The 13416-nt window shown below is 35.2% G+C and overlaps 1 protein-coding gene across 2 annotated transcripts in view; it reads left to right on the forward strand.

Moving 5' to 3' along the window:
* Positions 1 to 13416, forward strand: part of betaCOP (coatomer subunit beta) — a 304925-nt gene that overhangs the window by 92673 nt on the left and 198836 nt on the right. For both annotated transcript variants that reach the window (XM_090413127.1, XM_090413129.1), the window contains exon 8: positions 5595 to 5702. In XM_090413127.1, the coding sequence (XP_090269253.1) occupies positions 5595 to 5702 (108 nt within the window). The remainder of the gene's footprint in view (positions 1 to 5594; positions 5703 to 13416) is intronic.

Raw genomic sequence — 13416 nt, forward strand, 5'->3', positions numbered from 1 at the left:
AAAAACTTAAATCAGTACTTTCCCATATTTCGGCAATGTTACATTGCCATCTTCTGGGAACATAAAACTATCAAATGTGCACACAGGCACTAACAACGTGCAAATGAGGCTGAAGAAGGCAACTGGTGCTGGTCCTAGAGTCCTAAAAGTGTCCCTTAGCAGGCTAAATTGGGTTGTCTTGGCTGTTGTTGATGTTCTAAGGATGCAAGCTTCCCAAATTTGGGGCAGTCCCATGCACCCAAATTTGTTGAGATTTGGGAAGTTTTTTTAGAGCTGAGCTGATTCCAAGAACAATCTTTCGTATTTATATTTGCTATGGTGTGGTAAAGTTGCTTTCTTCCAGTGTATTCTGTGGTGGGTATCTAGTGCATAGTCTGCAAGTCCTGAGTGGCTGTATTGGTGAAACCGGATGTTGTGTTTGGAAATCCTGATATTAGCTGTCCTGCCTGTTTGGCCATCGTAGGACAGTTTACAGCTGCAAATGACCTGGTATACTCCAGGTAGGGCTAGGGGAAGTGGCTGGTGGAGCAGATAAGGGATGCCAATTTCTTATGTGGTTTGTATCAGGTAGTCAGGTCATATTTTTTTAGGATTTTTGTGAGCTTTTCAGACGTGCCCCAGATATATAGAATGGTGATAGATTTAGTGTAATCTCTGTTGTGGTGGTGGTGGGGGGGGTTTAACTGGTTTTAATATTTTCTGGATATTTTGGGAGTTGTAGCCATTGGCTAAGAAGGTGTTAAGGATATGATTAAGTTCAGTAGTTAGGGCACTGTTGTCTGAACAGATTATTTAGCCCTGTTATATAGGTTTTTATAATCCTATATTGTTATGAGGGTTCGGGGGGGGATGATTGTTGGTGAACGTATCTTCCTGTATGGGTCGGTTTTCTGTAAACAGAGAAAGCCAGGGATCCATCAAGCTGGTGTATAATCAGTGTCTAGAAAGGGAGACTGTTTTTGTTTTCTTTTTCCAAGGTGAACTGGATTCTGGGGTGTTGATTGTTTAAGTGTGTTAGGAAGTTGTGGTGTGTGTGTTTGGCCATATGGCTTAGACACAGCAGATCAAAAACGCACTCGCATGAATATCTGTGAATATCTTGGCTTCACCATTACATACCAGAATCACCAGAATCATAGTATAGCTAGACAGTGGGTTTTTGTGGGGCTGAGTTTAAGGTTTTTTCTTCAAAAGTCTCCATAAAGAAGTTTGCTGGTGGGGAGGGAGAGAGAGATTGGAGAACCCATGGCTGTACTCTCTATCTGTTTGTGGAATTTCCCCTGCCAAACGAATTACGATCATCCACAGGGATTCTATTGCACATAAGGCCCACCAATACAGCAAATTAAAACTGAAGATTTCAAGACAACTGAATCGTTTGACCTTCTTAAAATGCTACCAGGATAATAAATTGTTAGCCTTCTTGCTTGTGCTTTATACTGTTCATGACATGCTGAACACACTGTTTATATTCCTTCTGCAATGCTTTCCTTTTTACTAAAATAAAGAGCCAAAAGGCTTCAATTCAGCAATTCAAATTATATAAGTGGATATTAAATCCAGCATTATCAAAGCCAAATGTAGAAACTATGATAGTTTCGTTAAAAAAAAAAAAAAAAAAAAAAAAAAAAAACTTGACCAGAGAGCTTATGGGAATATGCGCACCGGCATTCATGAGTTGCCTTAGTGCGGACCACTTAGAAGACATAAACGCTGCCCGAGTGTCTATATATCACCCTTTATTGGTCCATTTTAATAAGGTTTCACTGGCCTGGCAGCTGTTTCAAACTGTTGATTCTTCTCAGAGACCAGACAGAAACCTTAAAAGTGCAAAAACTCTTGTTCAGTACTAAGGAACTTGAAATGTCGGAGAGGTGTATTTTTTGTAAGTGAACTCTCAGTTGGTGTGTGAAATTATTTACTAAAATAAAGTGCTAAAAGGCTTCAGTTCAGTGATGCAAAATTATAAGTAAAGTGGATATTAAATCCATTGTTATTTCAAATGCTGGATTTAAATTCAAATGCTTTTTTGCAGTTCCTGCTTTATATTGTTAATCATTCACTAAATCCCTACCCAATTGATCCTCTTGACCCTAGGTTTGCATTCTGATACCATCCTCAAACAATCCTTGACAATTTCCATGCACAATGACCTTCATTTCGTGTATTTTTTTATGCCATGGCACTGGTTCAAGTTGCCCCCTAAGTTTGTCATAATCACCAGCTTCATAGTTCAGCATAAATCTTTTGACTAAAATTTTCACATGTTGAGCAACCTCCCAGGACAAGACTGCATGGTCACTTTTCCCAATCGGAGGTAGAGTTACTACAATTATAGATAGATCCTCGGATGCAGATCCAGTACTTTCAGACGTCCCTTCCATCATGTGCTGTAATTATCCCTTAGTAATTGTATAAATTCCATCTCTATTTTGCAATGTGCCCTTTCCTCCTTGCAATTTATATCACCATAGTCGAAATCTCCCATGATAATTGCTCAGCTTGCATTCATTTTGCTAATCTGCTGATGCATGTTGTCTAAGTTTTTTTTTTTCTGGATCCCTAGATCTATAGGGCAAGCTGCAATATATTTTGTCCTATTGGTCTCTATCTCACATTAGACAGCCTTGAATGAACCATTTCCATCAAATCTGCAACCTTCCTTAACTTCCATTTTTGGTGGTTGAAGTTCTTCAGCTGTCATTAATAATACTCCTCCTTCTCCTATTGCCTTATTTTTTCCATGTTCTCTAAAATTATAGTATCCATTACATTCTATCCATGTAACTATCATTCTCTGACAACCAGGTTTTGCTAATGCGAATAATTTTTGGCCAAGTTGATCTGACCAATGCTAAAAATTTGTCTCCTTTATTTCTAATACTTCGGGTATTCGTGTACATGCATTTCAACATCCCCTTGGACTCACGGTTATCCTTACAGAATGTCGTTACCTGTCCTTTCAGATTCGAAACCTGGAAACTGCACTCAGCTCTTCATAATCATTCCTGCACTCATATATCCCAGGGATGACTAGACACATGCCTGATTGCTTCCCTCTTAATATTTCTATTTTCCCTGGTTTTGCATTTCCAAATTCTCATCGAGCAAAAAAAAAAAAAAAGCCAAAACATTAACTACCGATACATAAGTGTTCAAAACTTATGGTCCTGACAGTTGGAAATAGGCCAACCGCAGACATGGCAGTTTTAAAAAAAATTACAGCATTTGCATGTGAATCATCAGTTTTTAAATGATGTGAAAACTGAAGATATTAAAAAAGAAAGATCCCACTGTTACCTGTTACCATTTATGAATATATGTTTAGATCTACAAGGGTGGTCTGAAAAGTTCTCGGCCTCGACCATAGATGTTATCAGCAAGATTTTTTTATTTTTTTTAAATTTTATTTATTTTTTTTCCCAGTTGGTACATCTGTCATAAGCATCCATGTGAAATTTCAAGTCATTCTATCAAGTACTTTGTTTTATACAGCTGTCTGAAGCAAAAGTGTTGTCTGTATCTACCTCGAAATGGATAAATTTGAGTATCATGCGGTTATAAAATTCTTTGTAAAAAAAAAAAAAACGTTTAACGGCAAAAGAAATTCATTCAAAGTTCATAAAAGTTTATGGGCACTATTCTCCTTCGTTTTCGACAATTAAGAGATGGGCTGCTGAGTTTAAACGTGGCCATACCAGCCTTGAAGATGATCCATGTGAAGGATGTCTAAAAAATGCAACAACACCAGAAATCATTGATCAAGTGAACGATATGGTATTGGATGGCCGGCAAGTCAAAGTACATGAAATTGCTGAGACTATAGGCATTTCAAAAGAAAGCGTGTTGGATATATTTTGCATGAAGAATTTCAAATGAAAAAGCTTTGCTCAAGATGGGTGCCGTGCTTGCTCACAGCAGATCAAAAACGCACTCGCATGAATATCTGTGAATATCTTGGCTTCACCATTACATACCAGAATCACATAGCAGTCAAAACAGTGGACCGAAGCCGGTTGTTCAGCTCCAAAGAAGACAAAATTGGTTCCATCAGCAGGAAAGGTCATGGCATCAGTGTTTTTGGATGCCTTAATTATCTTTAACTGAGGAATATTATTCCTATCTTTTAACCAGACTAGACGAAAAAAATTCGTGAGAAAAGACCCGGTTTGCAGAAGAAGAAAAAAACATCTTTCATCAGGATAATGCATCTGCCCACAAAGGTGTTTAGCAATGGGAAAATTAAGGGATCTGCTCTATGAATTGTTGGAACATCCACCCTGTTCCCTAGATTTGGCTCCCTCTGACTTCTGTCTCTTCCCAAAACTAAAACTCTTCCTCGCTGGTCAGTATTTTTCTTCGAATCAAGAGGCGATTGCAGAGGGGTATTTTGTAGATCTTACTGAGAACCACTACAGGGATCGATTAATGGCTTTAGAGCATCACTGGAATAAATGTATTAGTCTTAAGGCAGATTATGTTGAAAAATAAAAAATAATTTTAAAATTATAAATTTGTTTTTTCATTGTTAGGCCAAGCACTTTTCAGCCCACTCTCGTAATCTAAGGTCATGTGGTTACTTTAAATAGAATGTGTGAGGAAAGGTCAGCGAAACAGGTGTTGGATTCTGATACTACTAATTTTGAGAAAAATGGTGTATAGGAAGTTAGTTGCATAAACTTAATATAATGTCATATCAGGAATTTGGTCATGATTAAACATTCTATGCCATTTAACATAAAATTGTTAGTGTGACATTTGACAATCAATCTTGACTAATATGGTATTTGACAATCTTTTTGAAACCATATACTTCTCACTAACTGTTTGCAAGAAACTCAAAGGAAGTTGCCAAAAAACTTTGATTGACAGAAAACTATCTTCTGCTGATTCTCGAGTCTCATCTTTTTAAGAAAATATTTCCTCTCCTTTACATATATATTTTAACAATGCTCACTATTTGCAATTATTTGACACATCTGTCGAATGAGTGAGGACGGGAAGATAAAGACATTTATGTTTGGTATTTTGGATGGTTTAAACAGAAGAGGTAGACCATACAGAGAATGAACAGACAATATAAAGGCCTGATGTGGAATGGGTGTACAGAAACTGTGACACTGTTTCTGTACACCCATTCCACACACCTCCTTCACTATCTTCTTCCACAAGAAAGGTGGAAGAAGATAGTGAAGGAGGCATTGGACACCAACGGGCAGTGAGCCCATGGTTCATGGTGCGTGATGATGATGAATGCTCATTACTTTTGATGCAGTGCATATTACAGGTAATGCAACATTATCAGATTGATTATATTAAAGAATGTAATCATTTGTAAATTTTTAACTTCAAAAGCAGTTTTCTCCAAAATTGCTTCCAAAGTTTTTTTTTTAAAAAAAATTCTCTTAATGCTCTACTCCCCCATTACTGAATAAAATTCAAATTTTGAATGATTTCGTAAAAGTAAGAATTGTGCATAAGAATTTCTGATGTGTGCATCTAGAATGGGGGGGGGTGTTAGTGTTTTACACTAAACTAAAAACACGTTAATGCTTATTTATTATTATTATTATTATTATTTTTTTTTTTTTTAGGATCTAGTTATGGACATTTTGAGGGTATTGACAGCTTCAGATTTGGAGGTTCGTCGCAAAACTTTGAGTCTTGCATTAGATTTGGTGTCCTCTCGAAATGTTGAAGAGGTAAAATAAATATGTAAAAATAACTTTATAAATATATGCAAATATAGAAAATGTTGACTGCATATTTGTATGTGTATTATTTCCCAGGCTTGGGAAAGCAGTTTTATTTTTCCTATTAGCAATTTAATTATTCTTGTTGAGAGGCTTATACGCTGGTTAAACATCTGGTAAACTGTCCTACTTTGGCCAAACAGGCAGGACAGCAAATATCAGAATCTCAGAACACAAGGATTACATCCGATTTCACCAGTACAGCCACTCTGGGCTTGCAGACCATGCTCTGGATACTCGCCACAGAATAAGATGGAAGAAAGCCACAGTAATACACCGCAGTAAGTTCAAGTATGAAAGACTATTCATGGAATCAGCCTCGGCCCTTAGGAACATGCCAAACCTCAACAAATTTGGATGCATGAGACTGCCCCAAATTTGGGAAACGTTTATCAGAAGAACTTCAGCCCAAAGGCCAAGAACTACCAATATAGCCTGCCAGGGGGCACCATCAGGACTTTAGGAAAACGCTAGCTTCAGTCTCATTTGCTGTTATTAGTACTTGTGTGCACGTGTCTTAGTAGTAAGTTCCCAAGAAGATGGCAACGTGACGTTCGCCGAAATATCGGAAAGTATAAATTAAAGTTTATTTAATCTATATTTCTAGTATACGCTGTCAATTCCTTAAATATTAGTTATCATAGCAATTATATATATATATATATATATGAAAGAATGATCATTAACTCAGTCTTCTGGTAAACTCAAAATATCAATATATAGAAAGCCCACACATATCAACAGATATCTGCATAGTCAGTTCCTCATAAGCTTGGAATAATTTCCGCCTTGGGACATAGAGCTCGTTCTCTTCTGGATGACCCAAATGAACTTCTTACAGAAATAAACCATCTCAAAACTTCTTTTGAAGTTAATGGATATTCCAAGAGAATCCTTCTTGAAAGATTCCTTCTTAATCCTCCTAGACATCACTCAGAAGTAACAAATAGATTTAAAGGCAATATATCTATTCCTTACATAAGTACAGTTTCACATAAATTAGCAAAAGTTCTAAGAAAATAGAATATCAGAACCTTGTTCACTTCACTTCCAAAGATCCATTTCTTAATAAGCCACCCAAAACCTTGTCATCATCAACTCAAATACCCTGGTGTATATAAAATATTGTGTGATTGTGATATTCCTTATTTTGGGCAGACAGACAAATCTGTCGAATTGCATATGGAAGAACACATGAGGGACATTACTTACAAGAGACAGCGAGCCAGTGCATTATCAAGTCATATCCTTTTCTCGACTAATCCTAATGATGAAAACCAAAGTCACAAAGTCTGCTGGGAAAAATCTACTAACATCTTCCGTTGCAGTGATGAACTAGAGAGAAAAATCGTGGAATCTAGAGAAATCATCTTCAATCCTGTTCATCTAAACAATACTTGAGCTACAACCTCCCAGATTGTCATTCAGCTGTAATCATGTACTGGTGTTCACGAGATGCTGCTAGCACGCACTTTCCCAACAATACAACTAACGAAAGAACAGCTTTAAATACAACCACAACAATTTAATGTCAATTATGTATAGAGACGCTCTCTCTCTATGATGTTCATAGTTTATTTAAGCTTCAGTGTTTTTTCTTTTTTCTTTCTTTTATAATGTCACCTGATGAAGGCTGTTACAAGCCGAAACTAGTCGTGTTTTTATATTAAAACCTTTTTACTTAAACCTCAGTTCTAGTCATTCAATTCTTTATATATATATATATGTAGAAAGGTTTTTAACTTGGTTTTAATCCTATTTCCCAAGTAAGCAAACAGACAAGTAATTCAAGTTTGTTCCTGCACATAGTGGAAGTTTGAGGCATCTTGCCATAGACTGGCACCACGTTACCACGAGTTGCCTCAGACTTGCACTATGTGCAGGTGTGAACTTGACTTACTTGTCTATTTGCTTACTTGGGAAATAGGATTAAAACCAAGTTTATATAAAATTACTTGGTATCTTTAATATATATATATATATAAGGCATGCTTGTCTTCAGCTTACCAGAAGTGGTAGTACTACTGACATAATTCTATTTAAATTTCCTTTAGAGCAGCAGCATTGCATAAATAAAAATAAAATCTGGTGATTTTATTTTTGTTTATGTGACTCCTCCCCATGAAAAATTTATGATCCTATAGTATGTTTGTACTGTAGATGGACTAAGCATTTTTGTTTTATTAATTTTCACTATTTTTATTTCTTTTTACATTAATGAAATAAAGAGCCAAAAGGCTTCACTTCGGTGTTATAAAAATTATTTAAATTAAGAGGATATTTAATCCCACATTATTTCAAAGCTGAATAAGAAACTCTAAGATAGAAATGAAAGAGTTTCATGCTGAATATAGCAAGCTATAAAAGTTCAGCGAGTCCAAGCGTAAGCAAATACCTGGGTAGTACAATACTGGGCAACTTGTAGTAAAGGTGGATAGAGCTCGGATCACTATTCTTAGTATTAACCCTAATGTAAAACTCATCCCCTAGGAGATGTATGTTGTTTTACATTAAGGAAGATAGGTCACTACCCAGACCGCTTTCAACCTTTATTGAGTTTTCATCAGTGAGTAGGCAGACCAATAAATATCAAGATTGTAGTGATAATAGCTTTAATACTTTACAGTACGAGTTGTTAAATATCCCCTTAATTGAAATAATTTTTACATTGCCGAAGTGAAGCCTTTTGGCTCTTTATTTCATTAATTTATTTGTGCACCTCTTTAACAACTCGTACTGTAAAGTATTAAAGCGATTATCACTACAATCTTGGTATTTATTGGTCTGCATACTCAATGATGAGACCTCAGTAAAGGTTGAAACCGGTCTGGGTAGTGGTGTTCAACCTTTTTTTACTATGCGAGCTACTTTTCTATAAAAACTTATTCAGCGATCTACTCTCTTATATAGATCACGTTTTCCCCAACCTGATATCTGATTACACACAAATAAACAACTAAAAACTTTATTTGTGTATTTAAAAATTTATTTATCACTTTTAATTATTTTAATACAACAAAAAAAATATATATTGAAATAAAATATTTCTCTATTTTGGAAAACCAAAGTTAGAAAAAACAACAGATTGATTATAAACTTACAAGTTACAGGAAATGCTGGTTGATTTAAAAAAAAAAAAAAAAAAAAAAAAAAAAAAAAAAAAAGTTAATGTGAAATTTGGCATTGTTTGGACCTCGCAGTATTTTCCTAGTCAAGTTGATATGAAGAAGTGGCCAATCGCAAACAATCATTTGTAATTTGGTTTCTTAATTGATTTTTTATGACATATTTGAAAAAGCGGATTCTGACAAGTATGTCGATCTGAAACACGACAGAATTTTTCGCACAAATATCAGTTAATATTGGGAATTTTTCATGTGCATGCTTCCAAATGACTTCATTATTTATTGATTTTAAATGTAAACTATTCTGAATGTTTATTATCTCAAGGTCTACTTCAGCTTGGTTTATATCAAACAGCCCACTAATTTTATTTGAAATTTCTGTGATGTTCAAGTTTTCTTGAAATGGATTATTGATAAAAGATAATCATTTCAGTTTTATTAAAATCTTTAAATCTTGAATTTATTTCTTCCTCAACTAATTCTATTTCACGAATAAATTCTTTTAAATCATAGCGAAGCAATTCTTGATTTTGTTCAAAAAATTTTAATAAATATGGGAGATGTCTAAATTCGCAGTCATTTATATTTTTCTTTAATAAAAGTAAGTATTGTTGGAAAGTTTTTATTGAACTTAACATGTCAATTAAATTTTTATCTCTACCTCGTAACTCTAAATTTAAATTGCTTAATTTCGTACAGAAATCTACTAAAAATGATAAGTGTAACAACCATCTTTTATCACTCAATTGTGGATAAATATCTCCTTTTTCATCAAGAAAATTTTTTATATTGTTAATTAATACAAGAAATCTTTCTAAAAATTGACTTGTGCTGAGCCAATAATTTAAATAACCGCTGTTGCAGGGCTTTTCCTCGAACAGAATTTACAATTTTAAATGTAATATCCAAAACATCTTTTGTGTTTAATCTTTTACTACACACTACTTGTTGGTGAATAATATAGTGGTACGTTAAAAAAATCTGCATATTTGTCATCGTTTTTACATAATGAAATGAAGCCTGATTTATTACCTATTATTGCAGGAGCACCATCAGTAGTAATGGACACAAGTTTAAAAACGGAAGTTTGTGTTGTTTCACAAATTCATCAAATGCCGAAAAAATGTCTTCTCCCCTAGTCCTTCCCAATAATGGTATAATTTTCAAAAGTTCTTCTTTACTTGAATAATCTTAAAATACCATGCGAATAAATACCATTAACTGAGCAATATCAGTGAAGTCGTTTGATTCATCAAATTGATGAAAACGCAACAGCGACAGCAATTCTGGAACCGGGACCCCTTCTGCTTGCTTCAGTCCCTTTTTATTAGGCCTCCTCTGAGACCTCGCATGAAGTTTGGCAACCCCCAAAGAATCGGTATGAGTCTTTCATCTTAAGTTTCACGTTCGGCACGCCTTTTGTTCTCCTCCGCTTTCTTTTGATTGTAAGTTGCCAGCCATTGGAAAGTTGTTTGAACTCTTTCTGACTGACTTCAGAGATGTTTACACTTAGAGCCTGCAAGCCTTTCTCATACATACAAGTTTCAATAACAATCTTTTTGATGCTGCCATGTGCAGCTCCGGCGACAAAAACATTGTCTTTGTTTTTAGCACTCTAACATATTCTTATGTTAGAGTGTCTAAATGTCGGACATTAACCTGGCCTGGAAACTTTTCTCCGCCAATTGGAACTCTTCGTTTCAACAATTTGAAACCTTGTCTGCGGCCTAGAAGTAGTCTCTCTCTCTCTCTCTCTCTAGCGACGTCTCGAACGGAGAAATTCGTTTCTGAAAGTGGGAGCTCCTCTCTCAAGCAACGTGGATCCAGGCCGTCTCTCTCTGACAGCGACTCTGGAATCGGGACCCCCCCCTTCTGCTTGCTTCAGTCGCTTTTTATTAGGCCTCCTCTGAGACCTCTCATGAAGTTTGCCCCCCCCCCCCCCAAAAAAAAAAAAGAATTTGTATGAGTCTTTCATCTTAAGTTTCAAGTTTGGTACGCCTTTTGTTCTCCTCCGCTTTCTTTTGATTGTTAGTCGCTGGCCATTGGAAAGTTGTTTGAACTCTTTCTGACTGAATTTGGAGATGTTTACACTTAGAGCCTGCAAGCCTTTCTCATACATACAAGTTTCAATAACAATCTTTCTAATGCCGCCATGTACAGCTTCGGCGACAAAAACGTTCTTTGTTTTTAACACTCTAACATATTCTTATTAAAGCAGTATATACAGTTAGCTTCAAAAGAGTTATTTACAAAAACATCTAATACAAACTATACCGAGACAGACAAAGTTTATTTTTTTACAATATTCACATGGGACTTAACCTAAGTAAAAAATCAATGTAATGTGCTTTGGAATATTTAAGCTACAATCGAGTTTTACACTTTGCTTATAATCGTATTCACTCGGCTCGCTGTTTGACTTCCACTGATCCAAATTAATTCATTTACCCGGACTTATAAGAAAAATTTCTGATTTGACAATTTTAACGAAAAATAAATAAACAATAGCAATACACCTAAATATGAATTAAAAATAATACAAAATAATGATAAATAAAATATTATGTTTTCAGTTTTAATTAAATTTGTAAGTAAGGAGGAATACACAAGAGATCGACCAAAAATCGCTCCGCGATTGACCGGTTGAACACCCCTGTCCTAGGGGATGAGTTTTACATTAGGGTTAATACTAAGAATAGTGATCCTAGCTTTATCCACCTTTACTACGAGTTAAGTACTACCCAAGTATTTGCTTATGCTTGGACTCACCGAACTTTTATAGCTTGCTATATTCGGCATGAAACTCTTTGATTTCTATCTTAGAGTTTCTTATTCGGCTTTGAAATAATGTGGGATTAAATATCCCCTTAATTTAAATAATTTCTTTTTACATAGTCACATAAACCCTGCTCTAGAAACCAAACATAGTACTTTTTCAAGCCGCTTCATCAGTCCTCCAATAAGTGTGATGGTGGTCTAACACTAATACAATCACGAACATCAATGCCCATGGCTGAATTCAAACACAGGTTGGAGAGTGGATATGCTAACCACTCAGTCAATCATGCCTGCTTGTTAAGACTTCTCAGCAGTTTGCTGTAATAAATGTTTTGTCTTATTGATAGAAGAATTATATGGGAATAGTTCAGGAAATTTTAGATGATTCTCATTACCCATTGGAAAACCATCATACTAATAAATTACCAAAATGTTGAAAATACTATGTTTATTCTCTGGTGAAAAATTAGTTTTTTTAAAGTATTGCTCTTTCTGTAGAGAGTTTGAATGTATTCATAGTACTAGTAGTTCTGCTGGCATCTGTAATTTGTCATTGTCATGCAATTGCAGTATTTAGAAGAACTTGATCAGATGGAAAGAGATATGATCATTCATAATATATTAAGAATTCCTCCAAAAAAGAAGTAAATCCAGTAGTCAAACTTCGCTGGTACTTGGACATGCATAGAAGCATTCATATAACTGAAACCAGAAAAATGTAAACACAAAATATCTTCTAGTTTTATATCCTAACAACATGACTAGCATCATCCTAATTAGGTGGGACTTCTTTGGGTGAGAAAGAAATATAAAACATCAGGATATAAATTTAAAAAGTAAAAGATTGCTATGGCGACAACAAATATAGTATTAACTAGGATTCCAATAACTTGATTTATTAATGATCATGTGCCCATTGTTGTGTATTGTGGCATGCTCTTTTTGAGCATGCCACAATACACAAATGAGTAAAATTATGGAGCTACTACTTTGCAAAAAGTAATAAATTTAATTTCTCGGTGTTATTCACCTTCATATTAAGGTTGTCATCAGGACACACACACACATACAGGGATTGGGCAAAATAATGGAAGCACTTGTTATACATATTTATAAATATATATATACATATTTCTTTATTAATATGATTTCGACCACCTTTTGCCTTCAGTATACAGCCTGAAAGCTTCTTGGAATGGATGCAAATAAGTTTTAAATAGTTTCTGGTGGAATTTTGTACCATTCTTCTTGAAGAATGTCTTCAAGTTATTTTAATGACAGAGGTGGAAGTCCTGTTTTTGATGTCTGCTACATTCTCTGACACTCTTGTCCTATTTTTCTGCTTGCTGAATATCTCGCTATTTAACCTGTGTTTGGTTTTGACATGAATACTAAAATTCCCTTGGATGTACAGACCATAATGCTCAATTGCATGGCACCTTTTCAAAGTAAAATATGCAGTTATCAGGCCAGACCGTATATGATCAGAAGCCAAGAATTGCTATGATTCTAAATGTTGTTTGTTCCTATTCATGAAAGGATGTAAATATTTTTATTATTATTATTACTGGCAACTCCAAGGAGTCCTTAGACTCATCGAGGGAGGCCCTAAACATCATGTCAACAACTATTCAGCTTCCACACAGTATCTATCATACCTTGCCTTGAACCCACTCACAGTGATGGCACCCACAACAGACTCTGGAAAATTATTCCACTCATTCACCACTCTCCATGCAAAATACCTAGTTCTAACACCT

Source organism: Typopeltis vanoorti, chromosome 23, assembly GCF_054136105.1.
Source record: "Typopeltis vanoorti isolate ZY-2024b chromosome 23, IOZ_Tvanoo_1.0, whole genome shotgun sequence".
NCBI classification, from domain to species: domain Eukaryota; kingdom Metazoa; phylum Arthropoda; class Arachnida; order Uropygi; family Thelyphonidae; genus Typopeltis; species Typopeltis vanoorti.